The sequence below is a fragment of the Macrobrachium rosenbergii genome, chromosome 15 (genome assembly GCF_040412425.1).
Source record: "Macrobrachium rosenbergii isolate ZJJX-2024 chromosome 15, ASM4041242v1, whole genome shotgun sequence".
NCBI classification, from domain to species: Eukaryota; Metazoa; Arthropoda; class Malacostraca; order Decapoda; family Palaemonidae; genus Macrobrachium; species Macrobrachium rosenbergii.
In genome coordinates, this window is record NC_089755.1 from 30415739 (window position 1) to 30443575 (window position 27837).

The following is a 27837-nucleotide window of genomic DNA, read 5'->3' on the forward strand; positions in this document are numbered from 1 at the left end:
TTTTGGTTACAAGGGAGCAAGTGCTTCAGATGATGGTAAGTGAGCTTATAAGGCCACCTTTTCCCTTCCAGGAAGAGTTGAAAAACAATGTCCTGTGTCTCATTCATGAAGCAGAAACAACTGCTAGGCTAATGTTCACCCACCCACTAATTACCATAGCATAATAGCAATGCTTCTACCAAACCTAAGTTCATAATACTCTTAATTTTTAATATTACAGGAATACAGGTACTTCACATGAAAAAGAAATAGAAATTAAAAGTGTCCAAAGACAAATATACAGTATTCGGTGAAAAATGCCTGTCTGACATTTTAATCTGTGGTACTTCAGTTAAATAGATAATCCTAACAAAATAAAACCAGTATTTAAAGATGAATATGTTGGGATCATAATTTCTTCTGCTGTTTGGGGGCATACTACACAGTTATAGTCTGTCACTGCAACTTGTACTACAACAATTAAATAAGAAATGATCACGAAAACCAGAATGACCTTCAAAGACGAATATACTGTATAGTATTTGGAGAATAGTTGCTGCTGTAGGGGGACACACTGCATCATGGTAGTCTAACACTGCAACCTGCATGATACTAAGTTTTATTTTCTAAACTTACCCTTGTGGTTCTGACAGATTTTCAGTAAATTTGTCATGCTTAATTATGTACATATAATTTAAGAGGACTGATTGGAATGATATCTGTGGAAATGGTAACTACTCATACTCATACTCCACACTTTAACCTTCACTGAAAGTAATATTAGCTGGATACAGCATAACACTGGTAATCGTGCTATATTCAATGTAGTGATCAATAAGGTGTATAGATAAATCAACCAGTAATCTTGAGATCACTTTTAAAATATAGCTCCTTGGTACAGTAGCCTGACTCTGTTCAGTCCACTGTAAGATAGATGTTCAATAGGAAAATTACCATGTATACTGAGTAGAATGCATGAATTTCAGAATAAAATGTCCATCCAGAGACATTACAAAAAATGGTCACTGTAGTTGTAGAATATAATGTTGTCTGCAAAATTTATAGAAGCAGGGATGCAAAGTAGAAAGATATTTTGAAGTAATATTTTTGTGGAATTATAAAATAGTCTGTTAAATTGTGATAATGATGGGTGGCTGCAAAGACTAAAGAATGTATGCTTAGTGTTTGTTGTTGAATAGTGATTAAATTAAATCTTGGCAAATGTGAAGTTTTGACCATAAATGAAATCCAGCGAAATGAAGCAGTGATTGTTTTTATTTATGTTATAAGAATAGAAGTCAATTAGGTGGGTACTTGCAGTAGATAATGCCTTTCATACAGAAGGTATGAAAGGCAAAAGAAGTGTCTATGCATTTATGAGAGGAAGGTGTGGATATTGAATATGAATGATAAAGAAAAAAGGTAACTTTTATAATGAATTTGTTTACATTCTATTTTTTTTTAATTAAGCAAAGAAATTTAAATGAAACAAAGAAATGGTAAAAGGTTTCCAAAGGTAAAACCATGGTGGTTTGATCACTTAGAGAAGTATGAGGCTGCTAGATTGTTGAGCTAGGCACATTACTGATATAAATCTGAATGAGAAGTATGAGGCTGCTAGATTGTTGAGAAAGGCATATTACTTATATAAATCTGAATGTAGTTTTGGAGGAGTAGATGAAAATCAAGAAAGTGCTGGTTAGATAGTGTGAAAGAGCTGTTGGAACCAAAGAAACTTAATATGTATCGTGGAATTGAAAGAGAGTATGTAAGAAAAGAGATTACTTTGCAGGGAGGTCACTGTGCTGCTCATGAGCCTACCATGTAAATATATGATGAGCTGATGCGGAAGCTTATCTGTATGGTGGATGAATTTATCTGCATGGTGGATTCATCTTATTCATCTGTTCTGGAATGAACAGTGCAACAATGTTTCTTTTTTTTTTTTTCTTAGAGACATCCGTGTTAGGGGATGGTGCTTATTAATGAAAAAATATACATATTCTATACAGTATTGTGAGAAGAGTTAGATCTGTAAAAATGATAAAGTCAAACAAAGTAATTACATACTATTAGTAGACAGTTGAATGAAAAATGAATTTTACTGAGGTAACCTGAAGATAACTTAAATATAAAATCAATAGCAAGAACAAAAACTATTAAGCACCAAAACATATATGCAACACATGCTGCATGTACACCCGGACTTTTGGACTAGGTCCAAAGTTTACACAACCATCAGTAGTACATGGGCAACTTATGGTTTTATTTTATAAGTTTTTTTACAGACATGTAGACATTCAAACAAGTGAGCATTTACAGTATTTACATAGACTTAATTATTACATCTGTATCTCTTAAAAAGTTGTTACTGTATTTGAATTTTATTCTTAAAATTTAAAGAATTGTAAGTATAAAGTAGTTTTAATAAAAAAATGTTTAATACCACTTTGTACCTTTTCAGACTTGTACGTATAATTGTAGAAGACTTGGCGGATATTTGGCAACAGACCACCGTATGGATTTGTTGAGAAATGCATTTCGAAATGCATTAAAGAAACCTCATCCCGGTTCAGTCATTAGTGACTCCAGCATAAGCAATACATTGAATATTGGTGGTACCCAGGAGAGGTTTGTCAATGTTAAACCATTATTAGCTAAAAAGTTACAGTTAACTGTGCCATCTGGGTCGGGAGGTAGTAAGGATGGTATCAGTGTGAGTACAGGCTACAATGGACATATTCATGTTAGCAACAGTATTGGTATTGTGAATAATGCGATCGGGGCTACGTTGAAAAGATCTACGCAGCCAGATCCACTGAAAAACACTGCTGCTCCCATGACTAGTGCCAAAGGTAAAAATAAGAAAATTAAAACAAGTGACGGTGCTATCAATATTGTGGGAAATGTCTTGCAACTTGATGCCAGTGGGAACAAGAACCACATTCCTGTTGTTGTCAGCTTGCAAAATGGCTTGTCCAACACACAGACACTAACTTTAAGTAATGTAGCAGCCATTGCAGGAGTGAGAAACTCGACTACTCAACCTATACGAATAAACCCTTCCACAAATACTACGTTCGTTCGTGACGCACAGGTGACAGACTCTCGTCCAGGAAGTACAAGTGAAAATGCTAATATAGTCCTGGGTTCTGGGTTACCAAGTGGAAGCATTGTTATATCAGATGCTTTGGCAAAATCTTTTAAAAGTGACGGAAGTGGAAGTATCCGATTAGAACTTCATAGCAATACTTTTGGGGATGCATCCAGATTGGTCACAAATACTGCAAAAGGTAAGTGGCTGATGTATTTGTTTTTATTTGAAACCAAAATATTTTTGGGGGGTTACAGGCCTTGTCTATGACCATTTTATTTTTGTAAAGTAGGAATGCTATTATAAGTCTTATGTATGTGACCATTTGATTTTGAGCATTTATATGTATGTGGCCATTGTTTGATTTTGAGTTTGTACAATGTTATTTCAAAGTTCCACATCTAGACCACCAAGCAGAAGTTTGTATTTGCTTAGGCTGCTGCAACCTGCAAGGTATGGATGCTTAATACAGCATTTATGTAGTTTTGTAAAGGCTGTAAAGCACAGACCTCAGAGAAGCAAGGCATATGAGGCTAGGAGGTTCTATAAAAATGTGCTCAAGTTTTCACTTTAAAAGGGTGTATTTTCTTAAGGGTTTTATGACATGTATTCTTCAGCTACCCAAGAATGAGATTATATTCCTTGCATGTTGAGTACTTCTCCCAGGTGAAGGGTTTATTGTTTTTGGATGTGAATATGATAAATTATTATTTGCACCGTACATGGTTATTTTGTGATAGCAATTGATAGTTACAAATAAATTCAGATAGTATCGCTGTATAGCTCTACTTCACTGAGTTATGCCACTCACATGATGTATGCTGAGCACATCATGTGAGAAATCTTAGTTATGTACTTTATTCTCTTATTTATAGGGATGCTCAGCTCAAACTTGGTGAACTGAGGAACTAACATAGAATGCTGAATTGAATTTATTCATCATCACCTCTTCCATATGAGGCATGTTCAGTGTTAGCAATAACAGCTTACTGTAAATCTCTCTGTAAGTGTTAAGGAGAATTCTAACCTTCATATGCCTGTACATAACATGGTATACTGGACCTGATGGGTTAGGTCCCATAAGTGGGACATACAAGGGGGTGCATTTGCTCCTCTAGAATGTCTGATGACTTCGCTGTGTATTCACCATGTGAATATGGGATTGGAGTATTTAGCATGTCTATCGCCAAGGTCCTCATTTAGCCAATTCAGAATGAGTAAGAATTCAAAAATATCATGTTTTCTAGATCTCTAAAAAGTTAAAGCATACCAGTTGAAGCTATGCTGTTAAACAGGACTTTAATTTCCCATGTAAAGTGCCGTTAGTTTATATCCCGTCTGTGAGAGACTTATACCATATGTATTTGAGTAGAGAATAAATATTGGTTATCCAAGCAGTTCCTGTAGAATACCCAAGAGAGGTGCAGCCTAGTTGTTACACAGCTGTGAAGTGAGCCTTTTTATGGCATATGTTTTGTTTTGATATGATCAACAAGAATTTATTTTTACTTATGTAATCAGCATAAAAATTTTCTTATCCCTGTAAATCTGATGAAATTTATACGAAAAGGTTTGACCAGTAAAAGTTCACACTAATGTGACAAATTTTTTTTTAGAGAAACAAGTAGCAATACGATTTACGCTGGATGCAGGCACAAGTGCTAGTTTTTAATAACAAAAAAATTGCTTCCAAAACTGAGCAACTTTTGAGAGGTCTAACTCCCATTATGTTGGTATGGTAATGTATTTGTGGCATGAATTGGCAGTATGGAGAATAGTGTCTTAATATAAGGGTACCAAATCAATGTTCCAGTTATCCAAAGAAGGTAAAAATAATGATATTGACGCTTAATATATTAATTTACTAGAAAAAATCGTGAGCATAATTGAGCAAAACAAAAAAAATCACAATTACCTAAGAACACATGGGCTGTAAAAAATTGCAATAAGGTATCAGCCACTAATAAAACCCATGGATCACCACCATTGTCCCATAGTAATGGGTTTTTCTAATGCTTTATCCTCTGTTGATGGTCAGGCATCATCTTTCGTAATAGAAAAATGTGTTTACCCAGACGGGGCTAAATATTATTGGGATCTTTAGTGAACCAAGACCTATAGTGTCTGGAGTTCACAGGGTAGTGTACTGTCCACTGTTATTTTTAGCGTATACATGCGAGTCTCTACTTAGGAGAAATGAGGCTGCCCTCAGTCACAATCGGGACATGGACCGCATCAGTGAATGGTGTAGTTGGTGGGGTATGAGGCTGAACTCCAGTAAAACCAAAACACTATTAATTTGCAGATCTTGTACAGATTTTCCACCCCACCCTCCCCTTCAGGCAGATGGGACTTTGCTGAATGAGTCTGAAGCTTCAACTATTTTAGGTGTAACTTTTGACTCATCTTACATTTGAGAAATATCTAACGAAAGTTTCAACAACTGCAGCATGAAAGTTAGGTATTGTTCATAAGGCCTCATGTATTTATAACAGTGATAAAATCAATGGAACCTGTTTTAGGTTAATTGTCCTTACTCTACCAGAATATTGGTCTCCAGTGTGGATGTCTGTTTCTGTTTCTGCCCGAGGTTTATCTTCTCATTTAGATAAAGTTCATCGTGTTGGTAGGTTTCTGTTTCCGTACACTAGCAGTTATGACTTGGACCATCAACAGATCGCTTCTTGTTTGTCAATTTTTCATATGTTGTATTTTAACAGAGATCTTTCACATTCACAATTGATCCCAGATCCCCTTTTCCTACTGAGAGCAACCAGATTCGCTGAACAGCAGCAACAGTATGTAGTAAATGTGCCTCACTGTGAAACTTCTCAGTCTCAGAGGTCCTTTATTCCTCACACCACTGGACTGTGGAACAGTCTCCCAGAGGATGTTGTGAAACTGGAACTAATGAAGTTCAAGCAAAGATTATTGCCTTACTACCCTACTACAATCCGACTTTTATTTTAATATTTTACGTACGTTTTTATTTATATATTTATTTGTTAATTTATCTGTATTTCTAATAACGGATCTCTTTCTGTATTTCCTACTACCTTCTGTTACCTCTTCTGAATGAACACCACAGGCTTGAGAAGTTTGAATTTCAAGTCAGTGGCCCTTGTGGGCTTGCTCCGTATGAACAGGGTTCATCTGCTGAATAATAATAATAATACTAATAATGATAATAACAACACTGTCAAACTTCTCAGTCTTAGAGGTCCTTTATTCCTCACACCGTTAGACTGTGGAACAGTCTCCCAGAGGATGTCGTGCAGTTGGGACTAGAGAAGTTCAAGCAAAGATGCAGTGCATTACTACCCTACTACAATCCAACTTTTATGTGCATTTTTATTAATTTGTAAATTAACTGTTTTTCTTATAACTGATATCTTTCTGTATTTCCTACTACCTTCTGTTACTCTTTTCAAATGAACACCATAGGCTTTGGAAGCTTGGTTGTCAAGTCTATGGCCATTTTTGGGCTTGTTCCATATGAACAGGGTTCACCATCTGAACAAAAATAATGATGATAATTTCTAACATAGACTACAGCTGTGCTCTCGGAGGTTGCATCAGTTTACTACATCTGGAAAGTTGTTTTAAAGACAGGCAAGCTAGAAGCAGTTAACCTCAAAGTCCTGAGAGTTTTTGGATAATGCAGATAACCCTCCTATTAATTTTTTTGCCCATATCCGTTGTAAACTAATACTTTTTTTTTTATCCTTGAAATGAATCAGAGGGCTTTAGTTTCCTAGAAAACTAAAGTTTTCTGTTGGCCATAATCTAGAAAAATACTTCAAGAATATTAAATCAATAGGTTACATCTGCCTGACAAGATCTGCACAGATTGTAACTGGTAAGGAAAATGTTTAGTGTTCATAGTCTTTTCCTGTGCATCTGATGTTAGCAAGTCAGTGGTATGAAAATATGTCACCCATCTCTAGTATCAGAAAAACTGAGACTTGATATCATATTCCTTTGTTTAATGGTTAAGGCAGCCAGCAGTTTCCATCTACCCACGTTTTGCTGTGACTTCATCCTGTCCGTAACTTGTTGGGTTTCCAGGTTAGGAAGCCAACAGTTTTTATTTTGTAGTGAACTAGACATTTTTTGTTTGCTGAAATTCAAAATTGAATGAAGCAGTTGTTAACCACTGGCCTCATTTGAAAGGTATAGATATTGCTTGTTTGGTGCTGGAACTCACTCATTTTGTAAATCACTTTCATTATTGGCTTTGTCTAACTGTGTACAGTACATCAGGTATACAGTCAGTTACAAAAATTAGAAACTAAGAGTTCAAGAGTAATTTGTGATCCATTATTGACATGAGGTAAAAATCACTTGGAAACGCTGTTGGTATCACAGCTCAAAATGTAATTGAGTTAATGAGAAAACTACCCATGCTGGTTAGCAAATACTTGAGGACAGAGAACCCATGTAAAGACACACTTGTGTTCAGACCTCATGATCTTTGCTTTTTGAGAGTTACATAATAACTGGATGAGAAATATGTGCCCTGATGGCAACTTGTTGACAATTACACTTGGCCCAGTCTGTCTTGTACATCTTCAGCTTGTCTTGGGAAGTCTTGATATCATGAAAGGTTGACTGTGTGATGCCATACTCATCCAATATATGGCCAGTTGACCACCCCACATTGATTCTCACAACAATTTCAAGCTGCCTCTGGAGCATTAGGACCTTCCTTGCCCTCTTAGGATGAGGGGGCCATACAAAAGATATACACAGCACCATACGCAACACTAGCAGGCCCTGCAATGAAAGCAATGTGTTTTGGGGGAAAACATCGCGTACAGCAAACGCAAATGAGACATTCAAAACAACAAGTGATCACGTGAGACTGGACACACTCATGAAATGTTAAAAAACAGCTAGATCACATGAGTCTGGACAAAGAGAGGACATGCTCTTTATTACCGACTGCATTGATATGTTCCAGATGTAGCCAGTTAGAGAAAGATATGTTTATGACGCATATGCCTGTCAAGTCATTAAAAAGCAAAGACTCATGATGTATAATGATGTATGCATTTCCACCTATAGTGGAAAAGCTTACAAAAAATGAGTGCTTGCCCACACAAGCACCTTCTGCTGTTTGCTATTGAACTTATGCTGTCATTTTAGCCAATTAAAAGTGGGAAACAAAGTAATGTTTTATGTCGTATTAGGTGACATTGTGCTTTTAAACCAAAAACAATCGTGAGAGCTTGTTCTGTCTTTCTCCCTTTTTTGCTGTCATTTTTACTGTTTTTCATCCTTCTTTTTAACTCATAATTTTTTTCATTGAGGATTCCTGTATGACAAGAAATAAAAAATGAGAAATGATCTGGGAGATAGGGAAGGTGGTGCGTGGACTGCTAATGTGTTTTTGTGCATTTGCATGTGTGTATTATAGGATGTACATATGAAAGTATGTTTCTTAGTGCTCGTGCTCTCTCTCGTTTTCTTTATTATTGTGCTTGATTATTTTATTACAAGTTACACTACAGTACTGTAATATCCTTTAGTATGTAAAAGCATAAACATAAAAATCATAAAACAAAACAAGCTCTAACAAAGTCAAACGCATGCCTACCCCTCCAGCTATCCTACACTGCATTCTCACCCCCTTCCAGCCTAGGAAACTCTTCTCCTGGCCACCCAGCTTCCCAAACAACCCTTGCTCTGGGTGCTTCTTCATATAAACAGTCTTACTGCCACTAATCTCTCATTGTGCCCAGCCTTCTGGAAACTTTCCCCGGCCTCCCAACCTCTTGCTCAGTCTGTTTATGAGTGTAAACAGTGGTTACCAACATTTTCTTAGACCCTCACAGCATTGCCAACAGTCAGAAAGTGGTTTTATCCCATTTTTTTGAAATCTGTCTGTCTGTCTATCTTTGATTCCTGGGGTCTAGTTGAGTCTGGATTAATGTCACACTCTGGATAATGTGCATTTGGATAATTGAGGGACAGACACACACACAGACAGTTGGCTGAGATTTTCATTAAATTTTTAATGTAGTGTAAGGTGGTTGGTACACACACACACACACATGGTTGGCTGAGATTTTTTCATTAAATTTTTAATGTAGTGTAAAATGGTTGGTACTACCCATTATAAAATCAGCAGACAAACACATGTACATGCACACATGCAGTGTATACGGCTTAAAAACCCCTCTCAAAACTTACAATGAAATAGTGCTATAACAAGAGGGGCGGGTAAGAAAGAATAAAACAGATTTTCATTATAATGTCTTACCAAAACACTGTAAAAGCTTTAATCTCTTAAATTTCGACACGTCCGAGATATATTTTTTCAAACTTTGTTTGGAACGCTGATATAATTGGCGGGAAACCATGATTGCTACACTGGCTCTTGGGTGTCATATAGCCTATACTATCAGGTCTTGGGTTTTCATTATTTGATAGGTTTTGTTATTATAGAGAGGTAAGAGACCTTGAACAGTCTGTTAAGTTGAGATATCTGTGTATTATATATTGTAATCAGCTTTCCTTCTCTTCCTGTAATAGCCCTGCTCCAGGTAAAGACAGATCAGTGATAAAACATGTAGCCCATGTAGCCAAGAGCTGCACAGACATTTGGAGATAGGAATTTTGTCCCAAAAGAGTGGCACATGCCATCATCATGATGTCTGCAAACCAGGCAGAGGTCTTAGTAGTCAGTCAAACTATAAGCTATTAAGTCTTACCAAGGTGTCTATGTAAAGTGATGAAACAATGTTAGTTTCAAGGTTAATGCAGGAGCGTCATTTCAGATTTTTGTTGGGGGGGGGGGGGCAAAGACGGTTTGGCCAGCAAAGCAAGCCTAATCAGCTGAGTTTATTTTTTATTTTGAGCTATTTTATGTGTTTTGAAGCCACATGAGCAAGGTATTTCAGCAAAAGTTATATACTTCCACTACTATATGTTTTATCTCATCATCACTGGTAGCTAGTAGACAGACAAAGATCAAGAAACATAATATTTCTGAGAAATTTTATATATTTACGATTGCACATTTAAAAAGAAAATATGCTGTTACTTCTTGGGGCTTGGGGTGAGGAGGCCAAGTTGAGGCTTTGGGGAGGGGGGGGGGGGAACTTGGGTCTTGGGGGGGCAAGTTGAGTCTTGAGGGGGGCAGTTGACCCCCACATGATGCCCCTGGGTTAATGTAGTACTTAAAAATGAATAGTATAGTTACCTCAACCCAGTACAGATCACAGTTGCTTATAAGATATCATTGAAAAGGGTTTGAGTAAATATATGTAAGCATTGCCTGTTTATTTTTTTTTATTCAGTATTCCAAAGAGGCTTATGATACTACCTGGAGAGATGATGTTATGAAGACACTCAATGATATTGGTACACAAGGGTGCATGCCTTTATTTGTAAAGTACTTCTTAACAGACCACATTTTTGGATATGATTGGAAAACATTTATTCAGAAGCAACTACAGTATATTCAAAAGTGGCATCCCATAGGGAAGTGTTTTGAGGACTACTGAATTTCTTCTCCTTGCTGTAAACAGTATTACTTATCAGTTAACAAGTATTATTGAAAAGTTTCTTAAACCTGATACAAAACTATCATAGAGCAACCAATAATATAACTTAGCATCAGCCTCTGTATTAAAAAGGGCAGATCCAGTTCACAATGAAGGGTTTGGAATGTGTACCAGAGTAATTAAGTCTTTCCCAAATAAACTAGACAAGATAGAATTAGTGAAACTGCTCTCTCTTTAATGTAACTTTGTTACCATGTGAAGTTCACTAAAGGTTCAGACAAGTGACTCCTCAACAAAAGGACCGTTCAGTTTAAAAGAGAATTTTGTTAATTATCCACCCTACTCCCAGTTAAAGAGAACAGAATTTTTGAATTGGTAGAGGAAAACATTTTCCCTTCCTTGTATTATTAATAAAGTGCACCTTTATACATACTTGCACTATACAGTCATACTCTGAACTTACGTGAGGTTAGGTTCCAGAACCCCTCGCGCAGGGTGAATTTTCGTATAAGTTTGGCATGGTATCTAAAAATGCTAATAAATGCTTATTTCTAAAGTTTAAACACTAAATATGACCCTAATCATGCTCCCAAATTATTAAATCAACTTTTAAATGAAATTAAAGTTACTGTAATTTCATTTAAAATTTAGCTTAATACATTACCCTTAAAAAGAGAAATAAATGGTTTACATAAAAATCTGAGAGTTGCAAGAGAATCTCTCTTCTCTCTCTCTCTCTCTCTCTCTCTCTCTCTCTCTCTCTCTCTCTCTCTCCTCTCTCTCTCTCGATCTATTTTAGAATCGTCTCAACCTCTTTTTAACAACTTCTTTATGCTGCGTTTCTTTCTCTTTGTTCTGAAATGCTTTTCATGAACAAACAATGTTTTATATTTTGACTAATACAACTCTAGTTATTATGTCTCTATGTGTTTTATATTTTGACTAATTCAACTCTTAGTTATTATGTCTATGTTTTAGAACGTATTTGCAACACTAGCGCATTTACACTTCTTTGTAGACGATACAGGTCAAATTAGATCCATTTAAACTATCTACTGTACAGGTAAACAAGTACGGAGAATTAACCCTTAAACGCCTACTGGACGTATCATACGTCGACTAAAATTGTCTGTTGGGTGCCAAATGGACGTACCGTACGTTGACTACAAAAAATTTCAACCTTCGTTCAACTTTGACTCGACCGAAATGGTCGAAAAACACAATTGTAAGCTAAAACTCTTACATTCTAGTGATATTCAATCATGTACCTTCATTTTGCAACAAATTGGAAGTCTCTATCACAATATTTCGATTTATGGTGAATTTTTGAAAAAAAACTTTTTCTTACGCCAGCCGTGATAACTCGGCCGAAAATTTCAGAAATTCTTTTGTCATTTTGTTGTAATTTTTTGCACTGTTCTATATTAGCCATTACATAAAGTTTTATATATAAAAATGTGCGCAATTTCATGTACAATACAACAGAAAATAACTCATGGTTGTAGCTTTTATCAGTTTTGAAAAAGTTTTATATAAATCACGATAACTGCCAAAATTTCAACCTTCGGTCAACTTTGACTCGACCGAAATGGTAAAAAAACGCAATTGTAAGCTAAATCTCTTACATTCTAGTAATATTCAATCATTTACCTTCATTTTGCAACCAATTGGAAGTCTCTAGCACAATATTTCGATTTATGGTGAATTTTTGAAAAAACTTTTTCCTTCCGTCCGCGCCAGAAATTCTTTCACACGTTATCGTAATGTTTGCACTGTTTTATATTAGTCTTTACATAAAGTTTTATATATGGAAATGTGCGCAATTTCATGTAGAATACAACAGAAAATAAATCATGGTTGTAGCTTTTATCAGTTTTGAAATATTTTCATATAAATCACGATAACTGCCAAAATTTCAAGCTTCGGTCAACTTTAACTCGACCGAAATGGTAAAAAAACACAATTATAAACTAAAACTCTTACATTCTAATAATATTCAATCATGTACCTTCATTTTGCAACAAACTGGAAGTCTCTAGCACAATATTTCGATTTATGGTGAATTTCTGAAAAAAAAAAAACTTTTTCATTACGTCTGCGCGCGATAACTCTGCCGAACATCTCGGAAATTCTTTCGTCATGTTGTCGTAATGTTTGCATCATTTTACATTAGTCGTTACATAAACTTTTATATATGAAAATGTGCGCAATTTCATGTAGAATACAACAGAAGATAGCTCATGGTTGTAGCTTTTATCAGTTTTGAAATATTTTCACATAAATCACGATAACTGCCAAAATTTCAACCTTCAGTCAACTTTAACTCGACCGAAATGGTAAAAAAACGCAATTGTAAGCTAAAACTCTTACATTCTAGTAACATTCAATCATTTACCTTCATTTTGCAATAAATTGGAAGTCTCTAGCACAATATTTCAATTTATGGTCAATTTTGAAAAAACATTTTCCTTATGTCTTGTGATAACTCGGCCGAACATCTCAGAAATTCTTTCATCGTTGTCGTAATATTTGCACCATTTTATATTAGTTGTTACATAAAGTTTTATATATGAAAATGTGCAATTTCATGTAGAATACAACAGAAAATAACTCATGGTTGTAGCTTTTATCAGTTTTGAAATATTTTCATATAAATCACGATAAATAGAAAAATTTGACTTTAGGTCAACTTTAACTCGACCGAAATGGTCGAAAACTGCAATTATAAGCTAAAACACTTACAGTCTAGTAATATTCAGTCAATTAGCTTCATTTTTCAACAAACGGGAAGTCTCTAGCACAATATTTCGATTTATGGTGAATTTTTGAAAAAAAAAAAAACATTTTTTACGTCCGCTAGCGTTGCAATTCATGCATCATTTTGTGATAATATTTTCTCTGTGTTGCTTTGATCGTTTTACAATTTGTTATATACCAAAATCATTGCAATTTAGTGTACAATACAACTAAAAAAATTAACTCATTAGCTTTAACCGTTGTGCTTACAGCGATTTGTATACAATTATATGTTTTTTTTCGCTGTCATATATTCCAGTATTTATATGTGATAATGATATTCTTTTTCATTTCTGATGGTTGCATACTAAACTTCAGGCAATGACAAAAAAAGAGCAAAAATGAACTCTTAATCTTAAAAACTAAAGCGTGCTGTGATTTTTTTGAAAAAACTTTTTCCGCTTGGCGCTAACTCACGAACGCCGCCGGCATACGAGGCGTTTTTGTAAATAGAGGCTCAGCGTTTAAGGGTTAATAAGTTGTAAAAACTCCTCCTTCATCCCCATGACTGGATGCCAGATGCCACAAGTTCTTGCATAAACAACTCCTGTTACTTTTTACCGGTTTCCAGCTGGCACCAGAAGATCTATCCTAATGTTAAGACCCAGGTTTGTTCCGCATATGAACAAATGACAAATTTTTAGATTAATTTATGTTTTTCATAGGTAACAGACCTGCAGCTTAACATTAGGATAAATCTTTATGTTAAGACCATAAGTTTGTTAACCCAACTTAGCCTAGCCTAACTAGTTCTAGTCTAACCTTACCAGACCTGCATTTCAATATCCTGGAGCTACTTGTCTAATGGCATCAACCAAGCAGGTCTCTTGCTCTACTAGGACTAGGTTGCTAAATGGTTAGGTACTTAGCCTGGCCTAACTAGTTCTAGCTTACCTTAGCAATAATTTACTTCAGTATCCTGGGACGTCTTGTTTACGACATCAGCCAGAAGGTAAGTTACCTTTTCTTCAAGGGTCTGGGTTCGATTAGGTTAGGTTGGGTACTTAACCCAACCTAGCCTATCTTAAATTAAACCTAGCCTAGTCTAGCCTAGCTTGACCTAATCTGCACCTCAGTTGCTGGGATCTTCTTAGATCTCCAGGTCTCAGGATCCAAGGATAGTGTTGTTAAGGAACGGTACCATGTTAGTTCCTTAGTTATCAAGAGGGGTGGGGGCTAGTGTTCTATTATCTTCTCAACTGACAATGAGGGAGCATGGGTCTGCAGTAGCACACTCAGCACAGGAGTCAGCCAGACACATTCCATTGGCGGTGCAGGTGCACAGGTTTGCAGCAACACACTCAGCACAGTGGTCAACCAGACACACTCCAGGATGATGGATGTATGACAGACAAGCTCGGTTTTGCATCCATGATTCAAGTCTTGTGCTTGCATCATCCCATTGTTTTGCTTGATTCGCTGGGAGATCAACAAAACCTCCAAACTAAGTTCCAACAATTTGCATTTGATTCCTATTCAGTCAAGAAAGTGTCTAGGAGCTCCATTTTTTTTACTTGATGTGGTTACACTCCTCTTGTGAGGAGTGGGAGATGCAAGCAGTAGCTGCTGCTTCTGTAATTACCAGTTGATCCACAACCCAAGGAGAGTATTACGTGGATCATAATACACTTTCAGGAGTCTCAGTGTCCAAATAGGCAATCCTTTGATAGCAACAACACCAAGGTAGTGCCATGGTTACACTATCCTCCTCCAGAGACTTTTCATTCTTAGGAACGTTGACCAGGGCGGCAGTCTCCTACACTTCCTTTCTTGGGACTTAAGCACAGTTCTTTTTAGAACAAAAAAAGGTCCTAGTGTCCTTTCATCTGCTCTATTGCAGTGCAGGTAAACAAGCAGACAAAAGAGCATTCGGTGCAGTGGCCAACCATACATTCCAAGCAAGATGGATGTCATTACAACATTCATTCGCTGAAGTTAGGAGATATGGACAGTTGATCTTGGCACCTTGACTTCCGGATTCATTCAGCCTCTGAAGAAGTTTGATCATGTAGTCCCTCTTTCTCAACTTGACTGAAGTTAGCGCTGTTCTGTTCTGTCTTATCACACCTTTGAATGAAGTAAAACATCTTTGGTAATAATTTACATCTGGAAGCTTATGCCTTTCGTCATTTTACATGTTTCGAAAGTGTTCAGTGAGATGGATCATTCCACTTCCTTGGTCCTCTGGTGCCAGTTGACAGTATGACGTCTCTGTTGCCTCTGTAAGACTAGACTTTCAACCCAGTGCTATCGACTTGTTCGTTACCTTCTAGTTGGCTGAGAAACATTGTCCAAATTGTCGTTTCTCTGACTAGTGAGATGATCAAATAAGCATACCCACAACTTCTTGGAGGACATCAGTATGTTTTGGACCAGATCTTTCGAGGCCAGGGGCATTGGTCTGTCCATCGCATTCAGGAAGAACCTGTCGGTTGAGTACTAGGATGAAATGTAATTGTGAAGATCACATTCATCTCCTTTTACCTTGGGACATTGCCCATAGGTCCTTGGACTCCTTTTCCTTGGATCCTCTGGTGGATGCTCAAAGAGTCATGTAGTTCACCCAGCTCTTTGGGACAGGCTGCATCTCGCCTAAGGTGTGCGGCTCCTGGGAGAAGGTGTGTGTAGGACTGTCCTCCTCCCTTTCTTGTGTCTTCCTTCCTCTTCCAGTGGGCAGAGAAACAGTGAACGAGCTGTCATGTGCTGGGCTGGCATGCATGCAGGTGATCTAGATGACTGAGTATCCTATCTGCAATCTAACTATTTGGATTAGTAGAATGCAAATCCTTCCTCCCTAGTAAGGGGAGAGGAGGACTGACTATGAGCAAACCAGTTGGTTATTCTTAGCTTTATAGTCTCTGACACTTAGAGTTCATCCAAGCCTTTTTGAATCAAGGATATTACATTCCTTTAATTCAAAATGCCGAGAACATCTCCCTTCTTCAATAGATCAGAAGTATGGTGTCCTTCCTTTGCTCTTTCATGACCAAAAAGAGAATACCCAGATGAGCCAAACTACCAGTCAGTTCAAAGATTTACTCAGAATCCTCCCTCCAAAAGTAAGTCTCCCATATGTAAAGACCAAGGGTTTGTATTCGTAGCCAATGACAGATTTTTAAAGTAATTTGTGGCTTTTTCCCTAACATACAAACTTGAGGTCTTTACATTAACCCTTAAACGCCTGTTGGATGTAGCAAACGCCGACTAAAATTGTCTGTTGAACGTCAGTGGACGAATAAACGCCGACTACAAAAATTTCAACCTTCGTCAACTTTGACGCTAATTTAAATGTATCGAAAAACGCAATTGTAAGCTAAAATCATTCTAGTAATATTCAATCATGTACCTTCATTATGCAACAAATTGGAAGTCTCTAGCACAATATTTCGATTTATGGTGAATTTTTGAAAAAACTTTTTCTTACTCCCCGCTGCAACTCGGCCAAAAATTTCAGAAATTCTTTTTGTCATTTTGTCGTAATTTTTGCAATTGTTCTATATTAACTATTACATAAAGTTTTATATATGAAAATGTGCGCAATTTCATGTAGAATACAACAGAAAATAACTCATTGTTGTAGCTTTTATCAGTTTTGAAATATTTTCATATAAATCACGATAACTGCCAAAATTTCAACCTTCGGTCAACTTTGACTCGACCGAAATGGTAAAAACACACCAAGCTAAAACTCTTACATTCTAGTAATATTCAACCATTTACCTTCATTTGCAACCAATTGGAAGTCTCTAGGACAATATTTGATTTATGGTGAATTTTGAAAAACTTTTTCCTACGCCTGGCGCTGCAACTCTGCCGAACATCTCAGAAATTCTTTTGTCTCGTTGTCATAATATTTGCACCGTTTTATATTAGTCGATACATAAAGTTTTATATATGAAAATGTGCGCAATTTCATTTACAATACAACAAAAAATAACTCATGGTTGTAGCTTTTATCAGTTTTGAAATATTTTCATATAAATCACGATAAATAGAAAAAATTCGACTTTCGGTCAACTTTAACTCGACCGAAATGGTCGAAAACTGCAATTGTAAGCTAAAACACTTACAGTCTAGTAATATTCAATCAATTAGCTTCATTTTTCAACAAACGGGAAGTCTCTAGCACAATATTTCGATTTATGGTGAATTTTGAAAAAAATTTTACGTCCGGAAATGCTATGAATTCATGCATCATTTTGTGATAATATTTTCTCTGTGTTGCTTTGATTGTTTTAAAATTTGTTATATACCAAAATCATCGCAATTTAGTGTACAATACAACTAAAAAAAATTAAGTCATTAGCTTTAACCGTTTTGCTTACAACGCGATTTGTATACAATTATATGTTTTTTTTTTCGTTGTCATATATTCCAATATTTATATATGATAATGATATTTTTTTTCATTTCTGATGGTTGCATACTAAACTTCAGGCAATGACAAAAATTGAGCCAAAATGAACTCTAATCTTGAAAAACTAAGCGCAAGGTGATTTTTTGAAAACTTTTCCGCTTCGGCGCTAACTCACCGAACGCCGCCGGCATACGGTAGACGTTTTTGTAAATAGGGCTTCGGCGTTAAAGGGTTAATGGCCCACATCTTACCACCCCTCATTCTCTTACCTGGGCCAAAAGGTACATTGCATAGAACTGTATGTATACCGACTAGGTGGGCGGTACTTCCTCCCCCACCATTGGTAACTGTTACCATAACCAATATAACCAACCTTGCAAAAGTTTAACGCCTGGACTTCCAGCTCACTGAAAGTTAATCCTGTTTGTAAAGACCTCAGGTTTGTTTGTTATGAAAAATACAAATTAATTTAAAAATGTGTCACATTTCTTTCATTTTCACTGCCAAACATATGACAAAATACCTTCCAGAGACTCAAATCTTTATTGGTCTCTCTGGTCTTTAGTCAGGTGGTTGTAATTAAAGCAGGTGAAACAAGGCATGAGTTTTTTAAATCTTATGGTTGTCATTGTTGTTTCATGATAATTGTCCAGTACTTATGGTAATTAGGGTTGTTAGGTATTTGTACTTAATGTCAGTTTTTTTTCTTTACTGCATATATTTGAATTCTAGGCTCTCCCTTGGCATACTCTTTACCTTTTTAATTTTTACTATTTAGTTCAACTTTAAAGCCCTCTACCATGGCTACAACATTCATCACATCAGAGAAGGGCAAGTGTAAGCTTTACGATGAAGAAAATCACATATACAAAGAGCATGGAGATAACAGTAGCAAAACCAAGACATATTGGCGTAGTGAGCGTTTTTATAAAGGTTGCCAAGCTAGACTACTACATACAACTTACAACTGCAATGAACCTGAAGTAATATTTTCATTGGGCTCCCATAATCACTCAGCAAGCAGTACACATGTTAAAGTCCTAAAGGCAGTTTGTTCAATGAAGTACACAGTAATGAAAACGGGCACATTATCTTCATGGGAAGTAATAGCTACTGCTGTACAAGATCTCGAAAGGGAGCTCAGTTTGAAATTCCTGATACAGTTAAATACTTAGAAAATGGATCTTGTTTTTTGCCTTTGACAGCGGTATTGATGACCAGGACAGAATTTTAGTTTTTCTCAGAAAAGGCTTGGATGATCTAGAAAGCTCTAAAAATTGGGCTTGTGATGGGACTTTCAAGGTATCTCCTAGTTTGTGGTGTCAGTTAGTGACACTACATATCATCATTGGAGGGTCATGTGTGCCCCGACTATTTGCCTTACTACTTCTTGACAAAAGAGAAGCCTCATCATCGTCTTCTGTCTGCTGAGCGTGATTTAAGGCAATTGTCGACCTGTGACCTGACTCATGGGCTTTGAAAAAGCTCTCCATAATTCACTTGTTTCTGTATTTCCACATTCAGAAATAGTTGGGTGTGTTTTTCATCTCGGACAGTCTTGTTGGCGGAAGATATGTGCACTGGTGAGAGTATGAGATACAACACCGATGAAAGTTTTCAGCTTAAAATTAAGTGTTTTTGCGCATTAGCATTTTTACCAATTGAAGACGTCTGTACATTTGGAGATTTGTCTGATGATGAAGACATCCCTTCCGAGTTTATCACTTATTTTGAGACTACATACACTGGGATGGTGAGGGGACGCAGTCTTCATCGATGAAAAGAAACCCCACTTTTCTTATTCAACTCTGGAATGTCCATGACACCATTTTAAATTAATTAACCAAGATCAAATAATTCGGTAGAAGGGTTCCACAATGCTTTGCGTCCATCGATAACATCTACACATCCAAAAGACCTATGAAATTATTGATGCACAACTGAAGAAGCTAGTGCAAGATTATCAAAATGAAAACCCTCTGCAATTTTTAAGAAGTATTGCACTCAATTTGTCATAGGAGAATTTTGTTTAAATAAATCGAACTTTTTCATAACAGTTTTTTAATGTGTTCGCTGTTATTTTTTATCCTGATGTCAATAAAATGCGAGCTAAATTATCTTCTTTTTCTTTCTTATATTAAAAATTTTTTGTGGTGGTGAAATTCCTGGTTGAATTTACCGTGGTAGGGCAGTGCAGGTGGAGTTTGCGTAAGTTCGGTTGTGATTGATTTCTGGTCACCTGTATACCCTTTTTGAGAAGGCCCAAATTTTACTCTACTTGTGTTTTTCTATCCTTAGAAGCACATAGGTACTTGAACTTTAGTGGATTATGGGCCAGCATAGTTCTCAAGCTACTTTGGCATATTGAACTGGGATGTGCTCATGAGCAGTCTCCTGAGCAGTGCAAGCATGGCGGTACTCCTATGCATCAGTCTCTTGCACTTTGCTGCCCAGGATTGTTGGAATGTGCATACAACCGATCGATTCCAGGCCTTGCACTGCTCAGTGTTGCTCAACTCAGACAGAGCAGTTTGAACTCCTGCTTGCCTTGATTAGCAGCAGGACTCAACTTTTGTTGGTTTGACCTTCATTTTGGGCACACATGAGGTAAGGGTAATCATATTTAGTCTCCTTCAGTGCCCTCAAAATGACTTTGTATCTACAACTCATTTTGAACATTTGTCATGATGTCCTGAGTAGGGGCAAGATTGAGCTATCATGTTTCCTTTGACTCTGGTAGAGGATCTAGCACATACTCTTAATTTTTTCTGGAACCTAGGGTCCTGGTAACCTAGGGACTGGTAACTGAAAATGCAGTTCAGACTCCAATGTAAAACCCTAAGTGAGCTTCATGAAAGCCTTGTTTGGCTCCCTCCAGCCTGAGAAGAACCCTAAAAGAGTTCAGAGGTCTGGTTAAACAAATCATTTATAATAATAATAATTGTCTGGAGCATTTTTAAGAGGTTATCAAACTATTTCTTGAGCACTGTGTTCTTTGGGAGCCAAACAAGGCTTTCATGAAGTTCACTTGGGGTTTTACATCGGAGTCTGAACTGCACTTTCAGTTACCAGTCCCTGCTAGCATAAAGGGTCCAGATCAGGAAATTATTTACATTCCCATTATTCTACTATGCATTTTCCCCCACCTCTGACATTAAAGCACGTAGTATTATGTCCCAGAAGATGCTGATGCCAAGACCTGCCCACTACAGGTGGACCAGTCAGTCTTTAGGCTGACAAACAACCTTGGATTCGATTTGCTTTTCATTGGAGGAATCTATTTTGTCCCACTCTGAAGCAGAACCCTTGGAGTCAGTCACATTGGCTTCAATATGATGACAGACTGCATTTTTCCAGGTCTCTATGGAAGACTAGGGAAAGTTCCAAAGGTTGTTGTTGTTAGGAAGGACATTGACCATCCTCTCCAACCAGCACTTACATCTATATGCTAACCTGATCTTGAAAAGGTGCATCTGTGTTTGTAGCCTCTTTTCAAGGCAGGTTACAACTGAGAGGGGTTTACTCTTCAGAACACATTGATTTGGGTTCCACCACACTCTCTGCAAAGAGTAAGGTGAAGAAGCAGTGGAGAAATGGAGAATAGTCTTTAAACCAGATGAAATAGTTTAATATGAATGACTAGTTATAAATGTTTATGTATTTTTTGGAATTTTTATCAAGCTAAATGCAAGGGAAAAACCTTAACATGGACACTTTCCAATCTTTCAGACTTGTAACCAATGTTAGCTAACTGGTACTGCCCTAATTTTATTTCATGTTCCAGTGTTCTAAATGGGCAAATTGCAGTATGTCAGTGGGGGTGGCAAGTATTGTATATTGAGGAAGGATTTCTTAAGGGGAGTCATATAGACACTGGAAAGGCGAGATTGCGTTAAAAAGAAATTATATTCACCCTGTCTTTTTACTCCATAATTAGTAAGAGGACTTGTCCTTTTAATGTGGGACTTTAAGGACAGTGCATACCTGGAGGGAAATCATGCAGTGGCTCATTTGATTAGTACCTAAGCCACTGATAACATGCTATCTATATCTAGAATGATGCCAGGTTGGTCAAAAGTTGATTCCAGTCATCTGCCTAAAAACTATTTTCTGTCTGACAGATTATTACAGTCTTAGCTAATGTCTTAAAAGTAAATTATGAGTTTTGAAATTTGTAACTTGAAAGATCTGACTTTACAAGTTGTAAAGGATGGGTAACACAGTCATCTTTCTTGTTTATATGAGGCAGTTTCTTGTAATTACACACAAAACAACTTTAGCAATTGTTTTATTACTGAGAGACATGCGAGCTCTAGGTATGATATTCCAATTTTTCCTTTTTTGAAATAAAGTTAACTTCAATCTGGAAATACTGTACATTTCCGCATATAAGATGACCTTTAAATCCTAAAATTCACCCTTAAAAATTGGGGGTGGTCTTATACTACCATTCTAAAAATCAAACCATGAATTCTACATGATGTTTATCGGTAGACTCCCCCTCAATATGAGACCACCTTGACGTGGTGAGGGGGCTCTTGAACCCCAGGAATTTGTTTCTGGGTTCGAGTCCAAGAGTCTCATATGCCATCATATATTGTTTTGGATTAGATTTGTGGGAAATTTCCACTTTGATCAAATTTGGTGACCTGATAACAGGGAAAAGATATCATAGCTGGGAATGGGTTTATATCCGAAGCAAATAGTGAGAACTGTGGTAGGACCACTCCACCCGGAGCAGTGTTCGACCTGGAGAGATATTAGGCGGAACTATTCTCTTTAGGGCTGGACCACTTGATTCCAGGGGGTCTGGTTCTAGGATAGGACTCTCAGCATTCTATCCATTTGCCCATAACATGATTAGGTGGGGATGATTGTATTCTTGAAATACCTCAGTCCTAGCAAGCCGGTTTGGCTTACACTTGGGCCACTTAATCATGTTGTGCCATCCCCTATGGGGTAGGGTAGGACGCGACATTTGGGAGTCGGTTTCACTTGTGCCATTATGGAAGAATGAAACCTATGACAAGGCTGATGATATCTTTTAAGGTTTTCAGGTTTACTAATTTTTTTATTTACTTCAGTCTTAATGCAAAGTTGTATTAATGATTTAAGTACCCCTGACCCATTGATGAGCGACTGCACAGTTGATGACCGCAGGAACCTCCTCTGACCTCTCTCTGGAAAAAATCGGAAAAATACAACAATTACACTGGAGCCCTATGCTCCAATGAAAACAAGCCAAAAAAACAAATATCTTGGATCTGACATTGACCCACTTCTGACTTCTCTTTGGGAGTGCAAGCTGGTCAAGATTCCTAACCTTAGAAACAGAGAAAAATATCACCATTGAAACCGAAACTTCCTATTGAATCGACATTCAACTACTGGAAATGTCATTCAGACAAGTAAAAGAACAGATGGGCTGATAGAAACCACTACAAGAAATCAATCGAAAACTACCTAAATATAAAAAATATTGATAATGTAAAGTAAATATTAAAAACATGACAATATGAACAGTGCACAGGGTACCATAGTAATTCCTGATAATGATGAACCAATAGAAAAGTAAATATTCATATCTGCATAGTTATCACATCACTGAGGGCACATGAGCCCCTGGGATGTGTCTGGGAGCCGACAGTGCGAAAAATAATTATTTCTGAAAATTCTGCAAAAATAGAAATTTTATGCCAACAACGTTCATTTTGCTGTCCTTTTTTCTAAATGTTTATATTTTATGGTGGAATAGTCAGAATAAGAGTCCCAGCCCTCTAAATACAAAAAAATGTGAGTTATTTCACGAAAAAAAAAATCTTTACTTATTTTCATATTTTCGTTCAGAACCCAAAAAATATGAATGTCAGGCGAATGAATTATTTTTTTATGAGAAAGCCAATAAAATTCTCTAAATATCGACATATAAAAGAATGGAAAACGAATAAGTCCAGTTGGTGAAAAATTGATAGAAAAGGGCAAGAAACAGAGCGCTCTGCCCGCGATGGTGAGAATTATCGCTAGAAAAAGATTTTTTGAAGAGCCCTATCTCGTTATTTTTCATAGAAATTACTTTGTAAATATACGAAAATGTAGAGGAAAAGTTGAAGAATAATGAGAGTCAAGAAATGGCTTTGGTAACGGCAACAATTTCATTTTGACGTTATAAATTGATTGAAACGAAAAAAAGGTTACCGTTGTCAACATTATCGCTCGTAGCTCAAAAGCTATAACAGTTAAAGAAGACGCATTATTTTTTATGAGAAAGCCAACAAAATTTTCTAAATATTGATATATAAAACAATGAAAACGGATAAGTCCAGTTGGTGAAAAAATTTATAGAAAAGAGGGTAAGAAACAGAGCGATTTGCCCGGCGATGGTGAGAATTATCGCTAGAAAAAGTTTTTTTGAAGAGCCCTATCTCGGTTATTTTTCATAGAGATTACTTTGTAAATATACGAAAAAGTAGAGGAAAAGATGTAGAATAAAGTGAGAGCCAAGAAAATGGCTTTGGTAACGGCAACAGTTTCATTTGACGTTATAAATTGATTGAAACGAAAAAATGTTACCGTAGTCAACATTATCGTTGGTAGCTCAAAAGCTATAACAGTTAGGGCGAATGCATTATTTTTATGAGAAAGCCAATAAAATTCTCTAAATATTGACATATAAAACAATGAAAACGAATAAGTCCAGTTGGTGAAACAATTTATAGAAAAGAGGGTAAGAAACAGAGCGATTTGCCGGCGAATGGTGAGAATTATCGCTAGAAAAAGTTTTTTGAAGAGCCCTATCTCGGTTATTTTTCATAGAAATTACTTTTGTAAATATACGAAAAATGTAGAGGAAAAGATGTAGAATAAAGTGAGAGTCAAGAAAATGGCTTTGGTACAGGCAACAATTTCATTTTGACGTTATAATTTGATTGAAACGAAAAAATGTTACCGTTGTCAACATTATCGTTAAGTAGCTCAAAAGCTATAACAGTTAGGCGAATGAATAATTTTTTATGAGAAAGCCAATAAAATTCCCTAAATATTGACATATAAAAAATGGAAAACGAATAAGTCCAGTTGGTGAAAAAATTGATAGAAAAGAGGGTGAGAAACAGAGCGCTTCCGCCCAGGCCTATGGTGAGAATTATCATAGAAATTTTTTTGAAGAGCCCTATCTCGGTTATTTTTCATAGAAATTACTTTGTAAATATACGAAAAAGTTGAAGAATAAAGGGAAAGTCAAGAAAATGGCTTGGTAACGGCAACAGTTTCATTTTGACGTTATAATTGATCGTCAACGAAAAAAAAAGTTACCGTTGTCAACATTATTGTTCAGTGCTCAAAAACTATAACAGTTAAATTTATGAATTATTTTTTATGAGAAAGCCAAGAAAATTCTCTAAATATCGACATATAAAAATAATGAAAAACGAATAAATCCAGTTGGTGAAAAATTGATAGAAAGTGGGTAAGAAACAGAGCGCATGCCAGGCATACGGTGAGAATTATCGCTAGACATTTTTTTTGAAGAGCCCTGCCTCGATTTTTCATAGAAATCACTTTGTAAATATACAAAATGTAGAGGAAAGGTTGAGGAATAAAGTGAGAGTCAAGAAAATGGCTTTTACGTAAGAGCAACAGTTTCATTTTGACGTTATAAAGCTGTTCAAACGAAAAAATGTTACCGTTGTCAACATTATCGTTCGTAGCTCAAAAGCTATAACAGTTGGGTGAATGAATTATTTTTATGAGAAAGCCAACAAAATTCTCTAAATATCGATATATATGATAATGAAAATGAGATTCAGAGCCCTGCCTAAAATCCAGATCGCCTCTATGTGATGCACTAACAAATTTCCTAGTTTTTTACCGCAAAAAACTTTGGAACAAAAGCATGTTGAAACTGTTCTCGATTGACGCCGCTTATGTAAACAGCCACACGTGTTTACCCAGCCTCATGCATGGTCTCTGACAGAAGTGTGGCCTGCCAGGCCTGCGTGGGTGCAATCAGCTGATGTCATTGTGAGAATTTTACTACGCCGTGGATTTGCGTAGTGCACAGTAGAGGAACTAAAAATTTATAGAAAATAGAGGATACCAAACAGAGTGTTTCCATTAATGTAATCCTACATTTTATAAAAAAATGTAAGATACGAGAGAGAAACGGGGTAGGATCAGCTGATTTCATTGTGGGAAATTTACTATGCCAGGAATTGCAACTGCGCAGTATAGGCACTGCTTGCCTGGCGTGCTCGATGCCTGAGTTACACGGGTCCAAGGTATGCTTTAGCCTATGGAAACCACCAACTGTCCGAAAATAAAAATTTACTCCTACCACACGCATTTAAAAATGTTGGTAAATTTACGCTCAATTACGCCAGTCAGACAAGAAGGGGGTAGGGGGTTATTGCGTAATATGACGTCAATTGGGCAGGAAAGGGTTAAGAGAGTGAAATTATTTATCAGTTATTACGGAGACTGAGAGAATAACACAGAGAGAGAGAGAGAGAGAGAGTGAGAGTTAGCTTAATACATTACCCTTAAAAAAAGAAATAAATGGCTGACCTAAGAATATAGTATGTGACTCTCTTCCCCATTCCACCAACCTATTTTTGGAAGTCTTCTCAACCTCGTTTTTACAGACTTCTTTATTCTGTCACTTTCTCTTTGTTCTGAAATGCTCTATGTCTCTATGTTTCAGAACGGCGCATTTACAGTTTGTAAACGGTACAGGTAAAATTAGATCAATTCAAAATTATCTACTGTACAGTTAAAGAGAGAGAGAGAGAGAGAGAGAGAGAGAGAGAGAGAGAGAGAGAGAGAGAGAGAGAGAGAGAGAGAGAGAGAGAGAGAGATTATTTGACCACTGATTTTCAACGCTCCCCTTCTTGTTGACGTGTCTGACAGCTTTTGCCTTCACCTCCTTCTTACAAAAGAAGAGGGAAGAATTTGTTTGTTCAAGTTAATATGAATTTTGTATCGCAGTTTTATCTCACTGAGAGAGAGAGAGAGAGAGAGAGAGAGAGAGAGAGAGAGAGAGAGAGAGAGAGAGAGAGAGAAGCTTGAAAACTTATAAATTACATCAGAAAATTAAACAAACACTTTTGCAGGGTTTCTCAGTGTTCGGAAATGCTCACGTGTCTGTGGAAAACTCGTGTATGACCATTAGTTAGGCTCCAATGAAAAATTCGTGTGTCTGTGAATTCGTGCAACTCGAATTGCGCAAGTTCGAGGTATTACTGTATATCCAAAAATGATGGTAACGCCCCTGAACATCATACACAGTACAGTAGAGTATGAGAGACGTTTAGGTCCACAGGGTGTAGTTCATTTGGGTGGGTCCAGAGCTTCATTTGTGTGAAGTTTGTTGCAATATTTTTTATAAAACAAGGCTGCTTTTCCAACTCGCTGAGCATGAATTTAATGGCATAAACAAATTGAAGCCCATTGGCTAATTGTTCCTTTCTTTCCCCAAAAGTGGGTGGGGCTAGTCACCTAACCAAAACATAATAGCGTAACCTGCGAATTTCAAAATTTTAGCTTCCGAGCGAGTGGAACTAATAGCAATGTAATTACTTGGTAAGTAAATATAAAACTACTTAATCATAAAAATGTCATTTTCAGTGACTTGAAATTGCTGTTGAAGCCTTTCAAAATTGTACTAAACTTCCCCATTGAAGCCTTTAAAATTGTACTAAACTTCCCTTTGTTCAACAGATACAATTTCAGTTCCACAAATTATATAAAGCCAGTATAAATGCTGAAATATGTTAGGTCCCTCATATGATGGCATTAAAGGAAATGAGGTTACTTATAAAATAAGCAAAGCAGCAGCTACTATTTCTAGATAAAGGATTTTGACAAAGGAAAAATCTATTTCTGGAGAGGGGCCCGTGTCACCCGGTGAAATAGTCCATTCAGCACTTATTTCTAGGTAATTCCGTTGCTAGATACCAGAGAAAGCTAAATGAAATGCTGGAGTTACTACCCCAGAGCGAGCTCCACTAGATGGAGTCGTGTATGGAAAAGGGTGAACTACAAAAACACGGAACCTTATCCTATAGAGATTCCCAATGTCAAAAGTCCCAACGAGAGAGGTGCCG

At 36.7% G+C, this 27837-nt stretch overlaps 1 protein-coding gene across 3 annotated transcripts in view; it reads left to right on the plus strand.

The window, feature by feature from the left end:
- LOC136846501 (uncharacterized) overlaps nucleotides 1-27837 on the plus strand; it is a 100880-nt gene that overhangs the window by 50342 nt on the left and 22701 nt on the right. For all 3 annotated transcript variants that reach the window (XM_067117346.1, XM_067117347.1, XM_067117348.1), the window contains one exon: nucleotides 2444-3272. In XM_067117346.1, the coding sequence (XP_066973447.1) occupies nucleotides 2444-3272 (829 nt within the window). The remainder of the gene's footprint in view (nucleotides 1-2443; nucleotides 3273-27837) is intronic.